At 47.6% G+C, this 17,840-nt stretch overlaps 2 protein-coding genes across 5 annotated transcripts in view; both read left to right on the top strand.

Annotated features, from left to right (window-relative positions):
* The window catches only part of MIB2 (MIB E3 ubiquitin protein ligase 2), a 73,342-nt gene extending 71,113 nt beyond the window's left edge, over positions 1–2,229 (top strand). Inside the window, exons 18-19 of the mRNA XM_079987394.1 lie at positions 124–189; positions 1,013–2,229. Coding sequence (XP_079843520.1) covers positions 124–189; positions 1,013–1,254 — 308 coding nt within the window. The 3' untranslated portion in view covers positions 1,255–2,229. The remainder of the gene's footprint in view (positions 1–123; positions 190–1,012) is intronic.
* A 300-nt stretch (positions 2,230–2,529) lies between these two features.
* The window catches only part of MMP23B (matrix metallopeptidase 23B), a 30,111-nt gene continuing 14,800 nt past the window's right edge, over positions 2,530–17,840 (top strand). Inside the window, exons 1-4 of one of the 4 annotated variants that reach the window (XM_079987161.1) lie at positions 2,530–3,001; positions 3,581–3,771; positions 13,067–13,243; positions 16,981–17,126. In XM_079987161.1, the coding sequence (XP_079843287.1) occupies positions 13,073–13,243; positions 16,981–17,126 (317 nt within the window). In that variant the 5' untranslated portion in view covers positions 2,530–3,001; positions 3,581–3,771; positions 13,067–13,072. Of the gene's footprint in view, positions 3,772–10,349; positions 10,492–11,703; positions 13,244–16,980; positions 17,127–17,840 lie in introns of those variants that run through there. The other 3 variants (XM_079987160.1, XM_079987162.1, XM_079987159.1) reach the window with 3 other exon arrangements.

Below are 17,840 nucleotides of genomic sequence, written 5' to 3'. Positions count from 1 at the left end.
TGGGGAGAGGGGGAAACCACGTAGGCCCCCTTGAGCTCCTGGGAGGAAAAAGGCGGGGTGTGAACATAATAAATAAATAAACCGGCGCCTGTTCCAACCATTTCCCCCTCTCCTCGTCCTTAGAATGTTCCAGAAGAATGAAGAAATGCATCAAATGCCAAATGACAATTACCAAGAAGCTAAAGCAAGGTGAGGATAGTTTGTTGTAAACTCTTACGTTAAGGTGTGTTGAATTTTTCAAATCCCAAATTCAAGGAAAGAGGGGTGCTGAAAAGGTGTAACGTGACTTGGGAATTCAAAATATATTTTGGTTAAATTAATATAATTTAGCTTTTCTTGGTAAGCAAAATGTGTGTAAAATTGCATAGAAATCATTCAAAATGATTGCCACGTACTTGCAGTTATAATATATTCAATATTATTATCATTTGTTAATATTTAGCATCACCTGACATTTTCAGAGGGTGAAATTTGGTTTTCTGAGAGCAGTTCATGTGCTTTTTAATCAGATGTGGATTCACCAAGCTTAGATGTTGCCCAGTCACAAAAATAGTAGCAGATCTGATTTCCCTCCTACCCAGAAGCAAATTTTTAAGATCCCTTCACTGAAGAAATTAAGTCCCGCTCCCTAAAACGACAAACGCAAAGCATAGAGAATATGGACATGGGGAGAGGGAAAGGCCTGTAGTTCAGTGGCAGAGCATCTCTTTTTCATGCTGGGCTGGGATAGCTCAGTCAGTAGAGCATGAGACTCTTTGTCTCAGGGTCTTGGGTTCAAGTTCCACGTCGAGCGAAAGATTCCTGCACTGCAGGGGGGTTGGGCTAGATGACCCTCGCGGTCCCTTCTAAGTCTACAATCCTATGATTCTACACGGAAGGCCACAAGCTCAATCCCTGGCGTCTCCGGATCAGGCTAGGAAATCTAAACTTGTCTGCAGTTGCAGAGAGCTGCTGGCAGGCCATGCAGACAGCACTGAACCCTGACTTTCTCTCCCTCTCTTCCCTCGAACAGACAGCACGGAGGTGGAGTGTGTTTCTGGTTCGGAATCCACCGGCCAACAGAAGCTGATGGAAGACCTCCAGAACCGCTACCGGCAGATGGAGGAGCGGATCACCTGCCCCATTTGCATCGACAGCCAAATCAAACTGATCTTCCAGTGCGGGCACGGGTCATGCCAGGAGTGCAGTGCCGCCCTTTCCGTCTGCCCCATTTGCCGGCAGACCATCCGGGAAAGGATACACATCTTTGTTTGAAGACGGCTTGCTCTTCCTTCTCTGCCCTGCCGCAAACCCACACTCCCTCTTAATTTCTTTGTTTCCCCCCCTTTTGGATGAGAATCGCAACCGGCCTGTTTCTTAATAGCCACGAAGGAATGTGAGAGAGGCAGTTGGTGATGGGAGAATCATGAGATTTGGGGGCCCCTGAATCCCAAGGCCCAACATGGCTTGCTTTTATCGTTCCCCCTCCCCTTTTTAAGACTAACTAGAATAAGCGTGGCCGTGGGCCACGAGGCGGACTGGACGCAACTGAGGGGTGCTGTGTACGGAAGCCCGCGAGGGCCAAAAACGGTGGTCTGCAGCGAGAAAGACCTCTTGGGTGTAGCGCGTGAACTCTTTTTCCTTCTTCGTAGCCTTATCCAGCTTCTGAAGGGACAAAAATACACGATCTTCCAAAAAAGAGAGAGAGAAAGAAAAGACAAGCACGTTTCTTTCAGTTCCGTGGAGGGTGGGAAACTGGGGAGGGGGGGGGCAAGGAAAGCAATATTCTTGCACTTTAAAAAATGGTGGAGGGTAAATTGGGTTCCTCCTTTCCTGGAGAGAGGGGCAGGCCTCGTTGGAGAGAGGACGCTCACAACCAAATATTCCACATGTTCCCCTCCCCGCCGCCGCCTTCCAGTTTAGAGAATCCTCTATTTTAACAAAGCCATGATCCAATATCATAAATGGTGATGGACAGAGATTGTTTGTGTGTGTGTATGAGAGAGAGAGAGAGAGAGAGAGAGAGAGAGAGAGAGAGAGAGAGAGAGAGAGAGAGAGGTGCAGGTACTGGCTAACCCCCCCCCAAAAAAAACAACAACACTGAAACAGAAATATTCTTCTATGTTGAAGTGCAAATGTTTTTATTTCTTCAAAATGCCCAAAATGCCACACGCAGGTGTTTTCCAATGAGAGAGTTCTATTAAAAGTCGAGAAATTACAATAAAAAATGAAAAATGAATTGACAAACAATTTCCCCCCTCCATCCCACCCTTGATTTAAGACATTTTTCATATCCCAAACCCCGGCCATGCCTAGTGCAAATGATTCAGGTGTTTAACACTGTCCTTGTGATTAAAGGGAGCCAAATCTAGGGTTTGGTGTGAACGGAATGTTGACAAGCCACAGCAAACGCAACAGTCCCTTTCCAGAGAAAGAAGGATAATTTATTATGCTTTGGGTAGGTTGGGGTGGGGGCTGAGAGTGAAAGCCAACTAAGCCACAGTTCAGTTGTGTGTTGGGAAACCATGGTTTGAGTCAGCCATGCTCGTCCAAACTCTTAATGCGACTGTGAGTGTTTTTGCTTTCAGGGTCAAGCGGATCCTGACACAGGTCTAGTGGAAATGTGCAAGGCATTTGTTGAACCTTGTTTCAAAACTTGCCAGGGACTCTCTTTGCTTGGCTTGCCTTGCTGTTGGTCTCTGCGTGTTACAGAGGATTTTAGCAATGGGGGGGGGGGGCCTACTGTTTTTTTATTATGTATTTTAGTTGGAGCCCCAAAAGGTGCACTCTCCTGATTTTTCCAGGTCATTCTGAGATAGTCCCTGAACCCTGGAGCTTGCAATCTGAAATACATTACACACAAGGAAAAAGGACTGGTGAGGGAGGAGGAAACACAAGGCACCAATGCCAAAAATCACTATGATGGCCGGCTGGGATAGAATCTGCTCAGGTAGCTTGATTGGACACTTGCCGTGAGGACAAAGTTGAAGGAGGTTCAAAGACAGCTGCTGTCTCAGCAGAGGTAATGGAATAGCTGTGTTTCCCTTCTCTCCCTCTGTAGCCCAGTGTACATGCCCTCATCTCATGCACCTTTTGGGCTTCTTGTACACACCACACAAGCAGAATTATGTAGTCCAAAACACCCCAAAATCCCTTAACGGCTGTATGTTTCACAAGCAGAGTAGGAGTGTTATACAGTGGTACCTCTGGTTAAGAACTTAATTCGTTCCAGAGGTCCGTTCTTAATCTGAAACTGTTCTTAACCTGAAGCACCACTTTAGCTAATGGAGCCTCCTGCTGTGTGATTTCTGTTCTCATCCTGAGGTAAAGTTCTCAACCTGAGGAACTACTTCCGGGTTAGCAGAGTCTGTAACCTGAAGTGTCTGTAACCCGAGGTGTCTGTAACCTGAGGTACCATTGTATGTATTTTGATGAAAGGGGGCCTGCAGTAAAATGTGGTAGCGTAGGGTGCTCATTTCCTGGTGCCAGCCAGCCAGCCACCTGTCTATGCCCTCTTTGGGGATACTTCATTCACAAGAGGTTCCCCTATGGGGGCGTTAATTCATACTCTTATTCTGTGGAACTAACCACATGGCAATAGGTTTGGAGGTATGGGACCTTACATGGCTATTAACGAAGCAAAGGATCCTGAGCCATGCCCTCTGCCTCCAGAATGGCACAATGAACCATGGTTGGCATGATGTCCAGGTTTAACAAACACCAGTGCCTTTGCTCCTTTTGAAGCACTCCGGACAATATCAGTGAGATGGGTTGACTTGGACAGATGGCAAGGTGAGTGTTTTGTCTTATTTTCCCTACCACTGTGTATGGCATTTGGCTGCAGAATTCAGCTGCCTAGATGTTATTGGGTTTGTGGGTGGTTGTTTTTAAGTTTCTAGCCCTCATGGCTGAAATCTCAGAAAGGTGGCTAGTTAAGGTTTTCTGCGCTTTTGGTGGCGATGAGAGGCTTCTGTAGCCTGAGCAGCTCCTTGAGCCACCCGACAACAAGCAAAAAGCAAAACAAGGCAAAATCAGGAAGTGTTAATTATATTGTATGGAATTTGCCGTCGTGAGGTAGCTTTGAAAGGGGGCCAGGAGGACGGCCCACCACACTGAGCCTGGATAGCTCAGTTGGTTAGAGCACGGTGATGATAATGCTAAGGTTGCAGGTTCAGTCCCTGCAGGGAGCACTGCATATTCCTGCACTGCAGGGGGTTGGACTAGAATCAGGTTGGCAAGGTTTACCTCGCCTGGACTGGTTCACTCCAGTGGAGATCCCTCCATGGGCCGGAACGTGCACATGCCCCCGCGATTTCCGACATTGCGTCTGTGCAGACACAGTTTCCTGTGTCTCTGCAGACATGATTCCCAGCGCCGTGGAAGCGATTTCCAGCACTGTGGAAGCGAGTCCCTGTGCCACGCTGCGACAGTTTAGCGCAGCATGTGGGGACTCGCCGAGTGGGTCGCTCATTTCGGGTGCGGCTCATGGGCCAGTTAAACAACCCCCGTGGGCTGCTTGTGGCCCATGGGGCTTAGGTTGCCGACCCCTAGACTAGATGATCCTCAGGATCCCTCCCAATTTGATGATTCTATTACAGTATTTATTTGCCATTTACATGCTAAAAAGGTTTACTGCTGCTACATCATAAATTACACATTTTCAGTAACATAAGTAAACGGCGACTCTTCAACCTTAGCATTTGACACCTGAGAGACATACATTTTCAGCACCTGCTCTCTTCCTGTGACTGCAATTTGTTTTAATCTGAATTTTAAATGGTTGCAAGCAACCCTGGGGCCTTTTTGGCGTAGGGTGCGTAATAAACGTGATTATGGCAGACCGCAAGAACGCCCCTGTTGTCCGCGATCATATCGGGAGAGCATCACTGAACAGATAATGCAGCGGAACGATGTGTAGACGGGGCTGTATGAATCTGGCATTGCAGGGGGTTGAACTAGATGACCCTCGGAGAGCCCCTCCTATGAATCTGGTCAAATCCGCCACCAATGTGTCAATGACACGCTGCACAAAAAGACATTGGTCCGGGGCAGCCCTCGGATGTCGACTGCATCTAGTTTTGCAATCTCTTCCCTTTGCTGTCTCCATCCCTGGCCAAACCTGCAGCAAATTGTTCTTCCATCACTTAGCCCAATGCTAAGACGTGCGGCTTGAGTGAACAAGCGCAGAGTGTTCGGAGACCACGGACAAGTAGTTCCCTTTCTCTGCCCAGCTGTGAAGGGCAGCGAAGTCAGGGTTAGCCTGCTGTGAAGAGGAAGGCAGGGAGAATATCCTCCCTGCTCGGTTTTTGAAGAACGGAAAAACCCGTGGTGCGATCAAGCAGGTCCTGCCCTGGCAGGCTCATTACAAAGCCTCGGGAACTCGATGTTTTGTGGGTTGGATGATTCCGGCTCTCGCTGCGTTTTCAAGTTTGCCAAAGGTTTCTTCTTTTAATGTCAAGGTGGACCGCATCTGGATTTTGGGGGAGCCTGGCTGATTTATCCAGTCAAGAGCAGGCTCCCGGGGCGGCCTACAAATGCCATTGATAAGCCTTAGAATTGGAAAAGATTGTTTCCTCCTCTGGGCACAGCCCATTCTCTTCTTATGTTTGGCTTTCCTAGGGGAAAGTCGTGCAGCGGCATCTCTTCGGAAGCACAAAATGCCACCTTTGAATAGTGACCACCTGCATTTCCTCCAGATAGATGTTTGTTGGCTTTATTTTGCTGAAACAGATTTGTGAGTTCTGCCAACCTCTGGGTGAGCTGGCTTCTCGCCCTTTGCATTGTGATGAGCCGAGGAGGAGAAGGAGGAGGAGGAAAGTCGTGGCCTACCTTGGAGGAATAAGTAGCAAAGAAGGGAGTGAGGGTGCTAGCTTGGACCCAATTCCCAGGGAAATGGAAGGGATTTTGGAGAAGTTCGATGAAAAAGAGATGCTGGAGCAGAAGTTCCCAATGTTCAGAATTGAGTCAGTGGTTAGAATGTCAGATTAGGACCTGGGAGACCAGGGTTCTAATCCTCACTACTGTACCTATAAAGTAGCTTCTTAAAGACCACCAACCTTTTCCTTAGGAGGAAGTATTTTTTGTGAATTGAGAGAAATGTATGTGAGTCTAATTGTGTCCTGCCTGGGCAGTTTTAAAATGGGTTTGGAATATATATATATATATATATATATATATATATATATATATATATGGACGTGGGTGGCACTGTGGGTTAAACCACAGAGCCTAGGACTTCCTGATCAGAAGGTCGGCGGTTCGAATCCCCGTGACGGGGTGAGCTCCCATTGCTCGGTCCCTGCTCTTGCCAACCTAGCAGTTTGAAAGCACGTCAAAGTGCAAGTAGATAAATAGGTACCACTCCGGCGGGAAGATAAACGGTGTTTCCGTGCGCTGCTCTGGTTCACCAGAAGTGGCTTAGTCATGCTGGCCACATGACCTGGAAGCTGTACACCGGCTCCCTCAGTCAATAAAGCGAGATGAGTACTACAACCCCAGAATTGGCCACGACTCGACCTAATGGTCAGGGGTCCCTTTACATATATATATATATCAGCATTTTTCTCTCGATTACTGCTAGCCATGATGACTAAATGGAACCTCCAGCATCAGAGGCAGTATATGGGTAAATAGCATGTGCTGCCAATGAATAATATGAGTACATTGCTGCCTTCATGCCTTGGCTTGTGAACATTTTCTGGGAACATCATTCTAGCAGAAAGGATGCTGTGCTGGATGGACCTTTGAAGAAAAGCAAACCTCAGTGGTTGTGCATCTCTCTTGAATGCAGAAGGTTCCAGGTATCTCCAGGTAGAGCTAGCGATGATTGAATGAATCATGTAAACAAAGATTAAATACATTTTAATGGTGAGTAGGTCTGCCAGCAACTATTAACAGCTAAGTATATGGCTAAGAGTGGAACCTCCTTGTACAGGAGCAGGATACCTCTGAATGCCAGTTCCTAGGGAGAAACACCAGGAGGCAGCAGACTCTTGCCTGCAAATGAGCTGCTGGAGGTGTCTTAGATAGCTGTGGTTGCAAACAGGGCAGTGAATCAAAGACATAAACTGTTGCTGTTCCCTGCAAGCAGCTGGTTTAAGTCTCAATGTTTTTCTCTGTAATTTCTGTCTGCATTTCCGTTCTAATCTCAGATATATTTTCGAGCTTGCTGCTATTGATGAGAGAGAGAAAGAGATTTGTTTGTGAGTTGTGGATCTGCATAATTGTCTGGGACATCTTGTCCCGCAAACAAATTTTAAAATTCTTGGAATTCTCTTGACGGAAGACGTTTTCTCCATTGCTCCTTAGATTTTTGTTCTTTATCTTTTGCAGCCCTTCCAGCCATATGCTTTCCTTGTGCATTCATGATGATTTGTGTTCGCAATGGTGTCAGGGGCAGTTTCAGGGCTGCTTTCCACCTGCAAAGGTTTTGAGCATAGCTGTCAAGTGTCCCTTATTTGAAGGGACATTCCCTTATTCCAGCGCCATGTCCCACTGCTGTCCCTTATTGATGATGTCCCTTAAATTTCCCAGGTTTCAAAGGAAGCAGCTCCTCTCCCTCCCTCCCAGCCAGCCAGGGAGGAGGGAGGCTCCAACTGTGTTGCTTGGCTGTGTTGCTCACCCAATAAGAAGTCTAAGAACGACTGGGGGTGGAGCTTGCATGCCTTGTGTGTGGCTAGTTAATGCAAGCTGAGGGGTTTTTTGAATGCTGGACGCCATTTTGTTGCACGTGCTGCTGCAAACTTTGCAGTGCAAAGCCAGGCCGGGGAGCCATCTTAAGTTGAGGCTGCATAGGCCTTGTGGTGCATGTGATTCAGATTCTATTCAGTTGAACCTCTGGTTACCAAGTTGGTTGGACAGTGTTCTCGAAGCTACCAGCATGAGTTTGACCAGACTGCAGGAGGACAGGAAGACTGGAGTGCCTGGAACAGGTGAAGCTGCAGGTCCCTTATTTTGGCTGCTGGTCCCTTATTTTCAAGGCTGCTGGTCCCTTATTTTCAAATCTGTAAGTTGACAGCTATGGTTTTGAGGTCAACACACCGCTTCGTTTCCAATCAGTGTGCGTGATGTGACTTCTGCTGAAATCCTCTAACTTTTTGTACCACAATTTTTCCAGGGGTTCTTGTTCCCCTGCCCCCACTTTTGTTGTCCTGTAGTGAAATAGTGTGGCAACATTCGGGAAGTATTGCAGAACCAACTAATAAAGCAGAATTATGTGGGGACTGTCCAGTATATATCCACAACGAATGCACTGTTATTGCCTCCATGACATGTTCCCTCAGTTTCCAATATTAAGTTTCATTTCCACATCAGTTTGCAGATTGATCGACTTCCTTAGTCCTCGCGCAAACCCATCAGTGTGTTAATGCAACTTTCTCGTGACGTACACACAATTTTGTCTGCATTGTTGGCTGATGTGCTCATTTTGAGCATGCAGTGTCCCCTAAAAATAACACATTTTTTGTATGTTGTGTTCAGTGGCGTATGCATTTTTGAATGCACATTTTACCATGGGGTGCACGGTTTTTTAAAAAAACGTTACTTGGCATTGTAAAATTTGGAGAAGTGCAAATTTTGAAGAAGTGCTGCATTTCAGTTGGTTTATTGTTTCAGAAAGTGTGACTTAAGTAGGTTGACCTGTACAGGTGAACTGACTCAAATTCCATCCACAAATGACCTCAATGCCCAGGCCTTTCTCTTATAACTTCATATGACCTTCCCTTCCCACCGCCTTTTCTATCTCGCTTCTTGACACAGGACTGAAAAAGACATGCGAGGTTGCAAGGAATATTTTCCCCTCTCCTTGGGCCAAAATTAAATTGAGCTGGATTCAACAATCACTGAGAACCGGCCAAGTCAAACAGCCAGATGTGAAAATTGAAAGAAGGGGGGGAAGGTAGAAACTCTCATTAAAGAGAAGGGAGAATTAAGAATAGCCTGTTGTGCAGCTTATGTAATATCATTTACCATGGCTGTGTGTCAAAGCATCTAAACACAGCCAGCCTCTCTCTATAAAAAAAAATGGAGAAAGTAACAGCATGGTTCAGTTAAGGACAGGGCTATTCTCCATCTTTTGGGGCAAGCCCCGGCCTGGTATAGAATCAGGAGATAGAATGCAGTGCAAAGTGTTATCAATTTTCATTTTTAAAGAAAGCCCGCAAGTTCCTAGACCTCATTATGGTTAGGAAGATAAGCCTAACCCCTACTTACGATCTGAAGCTGTAAACTTTTGACCTGGCGATTCTACCACCTCTCTCTGAAGCATGCTTAGGCCAGATCTAAGTTTCTTTTGTTTTCAGTGAACTTGCTTATATTATAGGCTTTAAAAAGAAAAAATGCCCATGATTCTTTAGCAGCTTAATTGCCCAAGCCTGCAAAACAACGTGCACGTATGATGTTGCTGCTTGTGACTTGGCCGAAACGGCCTCATGATTTGGATCAAAAGGCCTGGGGGGCCACATCAGGCCTATGTGATGGATGTTGTGCACGAGTGCTTCAGGTTTTGAACTCATCTCCTGTGTCCAGAAGGGACGCGGGTGGCGCTGTGGGTAAAACCTCAGTGCCTAGGACTTGCTGATCACAAGGTCGGCGGTTTGAATCCCTGCGGTGGGGTGAGTTCCCGTCGTTCGGTCCCAGCTCCTGCCAACCTAGCAGTTCGAAAGCACCCCTAAGTGCAAGTAGATAAATAGGTACCGCTCCAGCGGGAAGGTAAACGGCATTTCTGTGTGCGGCGCTGGTCCTGGCTCGCCAGAGCAGCTTTGTCACACTGGCCACGTGACCCAGAAGTGTCTCCGGATAGCGCTGGCTCCCGGCCTCTAGAGTGAGATGAGCGCACAACCCTAGAGTCGGACACGACTGGCCCGTACAGGCAGGGGTACCTTTACCTTTACCTTTTACCTGTGCCCAGATCGCAGACTTAACCTTGACAGCTTGCCCAGACTTTGAACCCCGCTCAGGCATCTCTGCCCACTGGGGCTGCAAGCTGCACCTTATTCAAGTCTCATCATTGCCACCCTTTTGATTTTTATCAATTCCCTGCAAGGGGGGAGAATTGGGGCTTATTTTCCCAGGCGCCCACCTATCTTTCTCAATCGCAAAACCTATGCAAGCTCCCCCCAAAGTCCCTTTCTCCATCTTATTTTTCCCCTGGCACACACACCTCCCAGCTGCAATGCCCGCTGCTCGGACACCAGAGGTTTTCTTTGGCTATCGTGCCTTCAGAGCAAACATCTCGCTTCTCCTGACTTTTTTTTTTTTTAAAAAAAGAGCCAGCATCCCTCAACTTCATATTAGGAGCTGTGTCTGTCTCCGCCTCAAAGCACGAGGGGAACGACAGAGCTTTGCTTTCCAAGAAAGTGCTCTCTGGCTTGAAAGAAAACCGTTCCACCCTCGCCTTGGCGCGAGCATGACCCTAACCTGCCCAGGGATAGCAAGCCGTTTCCCTTGCTCCAGGGAAACTGCAGCCTTTTCTGCTTGTCTCAGATTGAAGGAGGCTCCAAGGGAGAGAACTGGGTAATGGTTTCTTATATCTCCTCATTGCTTCCTATAATCCTCTTTTTTATTTTTTACCCTGCTCTGGGGTGGCACCAGTTTAGGGCTCATCACTGGTGGAGTAGAGAAAGGAAGGCAGATCAGCGAGCACAGCCTTACATGCAGAAGGTCCCGGGTTCAATCTCTGCCATCTGCAGGTATACAAGAAGCTTGCCTTATAATGGGTCGGGCCATCTTGGTCTGTACTTCCCGCACTGGCTGGCAGCAGCTCTCCAGGGTTTCAGGCAGGGCTCTCTCCCAGCCCTACCTGGTGATGCCAGGGATCAAATCTGGGACCTTCTGGGTGCAAGGCAAATGCTCTTCCACAGAGCTACAAGCATTCCCTCGTCAGGCTGGGAGAGTCCTATCTGAAACCCTGGACAGCTGCTGCCAGTCAGTGCAGACAGCACAGAGCTGGATGGACCCAGCGGTCTGACAGTGGCAGAGAGCAGCTTCCTATGCCTCAGCCCCTCCCTGCAAGCAGCTTGGAGGCACCATTTGCAAGACCCACCAGGTCTCAGAACGACACTCTGCTCTTCCAGGGCATCAGCTGGAAGTTAAAATGAGTTTGGTGGTTCCCCTCAAACCAAGAGCTTGCTCCCAGCGGCTCAGGGCAACGCACAAATCTCGCTCCCCGCTGTTTTTTGTGCTCACAACGCCCCTCTGAGGTAGGCAAGGCTGTGAGATGGCCACTGGCCTAGAGTCGCCCGTTGAGCTTCGTCAAGGCAAACCCAACCATCAGGTAGACGCAACTGCAGTCAAGTTGTAGGGGCTACGCAGCAGCGATGGTCGCCCTGCTTCCACCAAACTGTTCCTCCAGAGTCCCCTTCTGTCAGAGGACAGAGCTATGTGCACACCCTGGCCTCACCTGCCCCCCATACCTATGCTGCAGCAGTGAAGGGCACTGCCCCCTTGCTAAGACTGATATAAGTTTCCTCTCCCTGTCCACTTTGCTTTATATGCATGCATTTTTTTGGAGGGGAGGGGTTCCATCTTGACCTTTGCTTCAAGCAACAGACTGGCTAGATCCTGGCTGAGCAAAAATCTGAACTCAACTCTCCCTGGCCCTCATTTGGACGTTCTAACCACTATACCACACCATCACTCGGCACCACCCCAAAATTATTTGCTTTCAGTTCTTCATATTTCTACTTTGCTTTGCTTTTAACCTTGTATTTGTCACCTTGTTTCGTAACCCACCCTGGGACCTTCTGGTAAAAGGTGGGCCTGAAATCGAAGAGATCAAAATCTGCATCCGTATTTTGGACAGTTGTTCAATTTCTGTGCATTTGGACACCTCTTAAGGTGAACCACATTTTCCTGAGATCGAGGAGGCCAGTTACCACCGACATTTAGAAACAATGGGAAGCCATTTTGAAACAAGATGGCGGACCCAACCTTTTACAACCACATTGGTTTTATCCAAATTTTGTGTGATGCTTCTTGAGATCATGGAGCTGGTTTTCTGCTACGTTTGGAAGAGAGGGCTGTCGATGGCTACTAGACATGATGTTTACGTTCTGCCTCTTCAGCTGGAGGCTGCAATGCTTCTGAATACCAGTGTCTGGAAACCCCAGGAGGGGAGAATCCTCAAATCCTGCTTGCTGCTTTGCCACAAGCTTCTTGTCAGCCACTGTGAGAACAGGTATCTGGACGAGATGAGCCACTGGCCTGATCCAGCAGGCTCTTCTTGAGTTCTTAACTGGGCGCCATTTTGAATCAAGATGGCGGATTGAACCTTTCCAAATCCCACTGATTTTAAGCAAAACTCCACTGTTTTTCTTCTGTTTCTTAGAACTCCCGAGTCACACTGGGCATGAGGCTTCTATATAGTAAGAATAGTAAGAATAGCAGCGGTTGCTGGCATTGCCCTAGATCTCCTTGTTTTCTTTCTTTGATCCAGTGTTGTTTACCAGCTTGTGAAAGCAGAGCAACCAGATGAAACTGATGCTCCTACTGGTCTCTGCCCACCCTGCCTTCCTAGAAGATGCCGGTCAATGAACAACACATTTCCTAACATGGAACATCCCCCGATGAAATATTCCAAAGGGAAACTTCTGAATCTGGATTCTGCTTCTGCTTTCCATCCTACCATTTTCTCCTCCCCTCCTATACTCCCCCCTTTTTTTTTGGGAGCAGGGTGTCATTGCATAAATCGCCTCCCTGCTCCAGCTGCTGAGACACAGCTGTCTGAGCTGCCTCTCTCTCTCTCTCTCTCTCTCTTTCTCTCTCTCGCTTCCCTGAGCACAGCTGTTGGGCTGTCCAGTGGTGCCCCCCCTTTCTGCCTCCTCTGTTAACAGAAAATCACAGAGTAATATGAAACGGCTTGGCAGGAGCTGATTTTATTTTTTATAAAAAAAAGAAAAACCACTTGGCTCATCAAACCAAAGTTTAATGTAAAGTCTACTCCTCTCTTCCCTCCTGCCCCCCACTCAACACTCCCCTCCAAATAGTTTTGTCAATTTCCAGCAAAGTTTGCCACTGCTGCAGACACAGCGTGCATTGATTTCTCTCTCTTCCTTCCTGCTGTGTTGCATTGTTGTTTTTTAAATTAAAGCCAGGCATGGAGCATATGGAAAAGTTTTCCGCCGGCTTTTCTCGTGGTTTTCTACCAACGGAGAAGCAGAGAAGCCCTAAATGGCCTTGCGTCTTGAGTTTCTTATGCATTATTCCGCTCCTGGGTCTACTGGCTGCTCGGGAAGGTTTGCTTGAGATGAAAGCAAGAGAGACTGAGGTAAGATGCGGCAAATTTTCTTCCAAATATTGTGTGCTGTTTTAATATCCTGCCTTCTTCCCCACCCCAAATTAGCTCAAGGCGGTTGTTTCATCCTAACGACACCCCTGTGGGGTAGGTTAGATGGAGAGATTGTGACTGACCCAAGAGTGCCCCACTGGACAGGGATTTGAACTCAGGTCTGTTGCATTTCACCCTTTATTTTTCTTTGCTGTGTGGTCATATTCTATGGAATGGGAACTTAAATATTTGCTCAACTGTTACATTATATCTCATGGTGTTGTGGGTTTGTTTGTTTTTTTGCAAGGAGGTCAAAGATTTGAACTCGGGTCCTGCATCCCTGTCCACTGGGCAGAAGAGACGGCAAAGAGTTCAAGTATTGCCTCTTCAAATTTCATTCTTAGATTCCTGGCATGGCAGAAAAAGCTTTTGGTGGGGTTAACAGTGCATGCTTAACTAGAAGTAAGGCCCACCGATTTAATTTATTACTCCACACACCTCTCAATTTTTTAATGGTTCCAACTACCTTGCAAGGTAGGTTACGTCGACAGACAGCAGCTGGCCCAAGATTGCCAACTGAGCTTTCAGGGCTGAGTGATGGGTTGAACTTCAGTTGCCTCCGTGAATTAATTAGTCTAATCTTTTAAAGCCTTCCAGACTGATGACTATCAAAAATTCCACAGTTTAAAGGTACATTGTGTGAAGAAGTCCTTGCTTTTTGTCTGTCCTCAATCTTTTAACATCCAGCTCCTTGGGATGGCCCAAAAATCTAGTATTATGGAAGAAGGAATGGAGAAGCCTCTCCTAAACCAATTTCATCATACTTTGCAACATTTTTATACCCCTCTATCCTGCCCCTCTATCTTGCACACCTCTCCTTGTTGCAAAGTCCAAACGCTGCAACCTTTGCTCATGGCATGTGTGTGTGTCCACCCCCTTGATCCTTTTGGCTTCCTTTTTCAGAAGCTTTTCCATCTCTGCAAGATCCCTTTTTTTTGTGGGGAGGGGACCAAAAATGGAAGTTTCACACACTTCTTTCTTTCTTTCTTTCCTAAAGATTTGGGCGTGAGATCAGACTTTTGACCTACTTACAGAGGCATTGGAAAAGCACATGTCTGTGTGCCCTATATAAGTTTCAGGACACATCCTAAGCTAGAGAAGAGTCTTGTTTCAATACGGCATTTCCCCTTCCTCGCTTCCGCAAGGGGTAGGACGTTTCAGAACCGCCTGCTTTTGTGAAGAGAGTGCAGAATTGGGAGGGGGAACCGAAGGATCATCTAGTCCAACCCCAGCTGCGACGCGTTGTTAATCGAGACGGTTTATTACAACTACACAAAGGAGGCAAACAGACAAGGAGCTCAAGATAGCTTGCTCTCACTTCCCCACCCTCCATTTTTGCCTGACACCAACCCTGCAAGGTAGAGCAGGGCAGGGCTGAGAAGGAGCAACTGGCCCAAGATCACCCAGTGGGCTTTGTAGCCAAGTGCGGATTTGAACAGTGGAGGCTGGTCTATTAGGGTAAATGCGGCACTGCCCCACCAACCTCAGCGTGCCCTGGGGCAGCCCCTGACTGATATTTACTTCCATCCAATCCAGGGGGTGCCCCTGGCTGCCAGCTTCCTCCCCCTTGGTCTTGCCCCTTGTACAACTCAACAGGGAGGAAGAGGCTGGGGACAAACATAGACTTAGTTGGCTCAGCCAATAGTTGCTCTGGCGCCACCTAGTGTTGGCCTCTCTACCTTCCAACCTACCAGCCTCCAGTGGGCACCAACCACCCCTGGATTTCAAGCCTGGTATTTAGAGACAAGGGACACGGGTGGCACTGTGGGTTAAACCACAGAGCCTAGGACTTGCCGATCAGAAGGTCGGCGGTTCAAATCCCCGCGATGGGGTGAGCTCCCGTTGCTCAGTCCCTGCTCCTGCCAACCTAGCAGTTCGAAAGCACGTCAAAGTGCAAGTAGATAAATAGGTACCGTTCTGGCGGGAAGGTAAACGGTGTTTCCGTGCACTGCTCTGGTTCGCCAGAAGCAGCTTAGTCATGCTGGCCACATGACCCGGAAGCTGTATGCCAGCTCCCTTGGCCAATAAAGCAAGATGAGTGCCGCAACCCCAAAGTCGGCCACGACTGGACCTAATGGTCAGGGGTCCCTTTACCTTTACTTTATTTAGAGACAGGCTGACAGCCTTGATGCTTAATATTTCCAGCTCCAGGCTCCTGAAAAAAGGACCCTGAAACACAAGAGTCTCTGGGGCTGCAACCAGAGAGCTGGCAGCCCTAAAAAAAGCCCATTTGTGCTTGGCTGCCTTCACTTTAAGGAACCAGCCAGCTCTTTCCCTGGCTCACAGACCTTTCCTGGAAATAAACATGTGAGGCTGGGAGTTGGTTGGCATCATGTGGCAGAAGAGGCTGATGGGGCAGAAGGCAGGGAGCCCAACAGCAGGTGGCGCCAGAGCCAGTGAGGGCAGAGCCTACTTAATTTGAGTTTTGTCCCTGAGACTAAAGAGGAGGAGGACGTTGGCAGGCAGGGCCACCCCCTGGACTTGGTGTAATAAAAAAGGCAGACAGAATGAGGTTGGTGGGGCAGTGCCCGTTTTTCCCTGTGTGCAGCTCATCAGGGCTGTTCAGACCAAGAGCTGCACACCTAGTGAAAGGTCTTCTGAGTCCAACATCTCAACTAAGCTAGCTTGGCCTCAGCTCCAAGACCAACCATTCCTGACAAGAGCTAGGGGGGAATCCAAGGCAAGATCTGGCAGTTCCTTGTTTCTTTCCCTGTTGAGATCCAGAGCCCATTTCTCATGCTAGTTTAACATTCTGGGATTCCCTTTGCCCTGCAGAAGAGAGGAATACAAGAAGCTGGCTTTGTAGCAAGCCGTTGGTCCACCTAGCTACACTGACCGGCAGCAGCTCTCCAGGGTTTCAGATTGAGGTCAGTTTACAAAAATGAAATGCTGGTCGGAGTTAGTTCTGCCCTCAAACCGCCTTGTTCTCTAGACTGTCACCTAGTGGCAGAATGGCGACATTAGCTTTTTCATAAAAGATAGAGGCACCCCTTATAGTCTTCTTTTAGCCTCCCAATTGAATGTCCTTTCTATTGTTATATCCATGGCAGGGCATGCATACATGATTCTCCCTCCATTTTATCCTCACAACAATCCTGTGAGGTAGAGTAGGGTGAGAGACAGAGGCGGGCCCTCAGATGTGGAAGTAAGAAGGTTTTGTTTTCCTTTTCAACTCTGTGTTCATCACAGGCCTCACGGTTTCCATTCAGTTCATCTTCCACCAAAAGCCAGGTTATTAGTCTCACTGTCCACTGTGGCAGAATCACATGGCTTCCATAATTAATAGTGTAAATGATGTTATTCCACCCCCATTCATTCAATGCAAAGGATGCACATTGCAAATTGAGCAGTGAGGGGCCGAGTAATAAATTACGTATTGTTTGCAGATGGAACAACATGTTGTTTGCAGACCAAGCAAAAATGGCGGATTCTGATTGTATTTGCTGGATTGATTTCCTTTCTGGCCATGGAACAATTTTTCTGTTTCAGTTTTCATCCGAACTCTGTGACATTCCTACCCACAGTCTTCCCAGTGTGAATCGTGACTGAGTTGGGTCCATCACTCTAACCGCTACACCACACTGCCTCTCACGTAACGGGGACCCAACCCAGAGGCTTTGGTGCAGAGCTGACGTGCTGAGCTCTCCTCCTGACCTGCTTGGCTTGGCTTTTTTAAGGCAGATCCTGCTCTTCACGGTTTTCCTCCTGGAATTCCCCCTGCTCTCCGAGATGGCAAATTTCCACTCCATCCCCATAGCCGGAAGAAACGCTACACGCTCACGCCAGGTCACCTGAAGTGGGACCACTTCAATCTCACGTACAAGTAAGGCCAGGATTTGTAGAAATACTAATAGTTTTGGGGGTGGGGGTCAAATACTTAATTTTTGCAATGGATTTTCTCTGTTAAATTACATCTACGCCCGTTGTTTTTTACAAATGCATATGCATTCTTCTGCATACCTCAAATACTCATATTTTTGCACTTTTTGTGGGGCTCGGCAAACTGCGTCAGAAGCATGGGAATTTCAAAGTATAACCGCATTTTGATTTGGCTAACACTGGAGGAAGTGCAAATTAGGGTTTGTTTGGGGGAAAATACGTTGCAATGTAAATTTCTCTCCCCTTTCCTGGTTTGAATACTGGTTTCTGGGAAGGGGTGGAAATGATAAAGGGGAGGGCTCTGTCTTCCATCCACACAGGCAATGCTGACTGTCCATTCAGACAAGGAAGCCTAGTGGGAGGGGAAATGGAATAGAGTGTGCTGGAAAGGGGCATGGCTGGCTGCAGTTCTGAAGACTTGGAGGGCCACGGTTTCCCAGTCCTGGTCTAGGCTGCAAACCAAGGTTTCAAACAGAAGGTGTTGGGATTTAATCTGGCACCCTTTGCAGGGATCTGTGAGCCCCCCCCCCATCTCTCTCTGTTTTTTAACATAATTTTTATTTATGATTTTCAATTTTATACATTTCAGTCATTTTACAGTCATTTTAACATTTCACAACTTGACTTCCTTCCCCCTCTTTCTTTGGTTCCTTAAATT

The sequence above is a fragment of the Podarcis cretensis genome (assembly GCF_951804945.1).
Source record: "Podarcis cretensis genome assembly, chromosome: 8".
NCBI lineage: Eukaryota > Metazoa > Chordata > Lepidosauria > Squamata > Lacertidae > Podarcis > Podarcis cretensis.
Note: the sequence above shows the minus strand (reverse complement) of the source record. Positions and strands in the feature narration are given on the sequence as shown.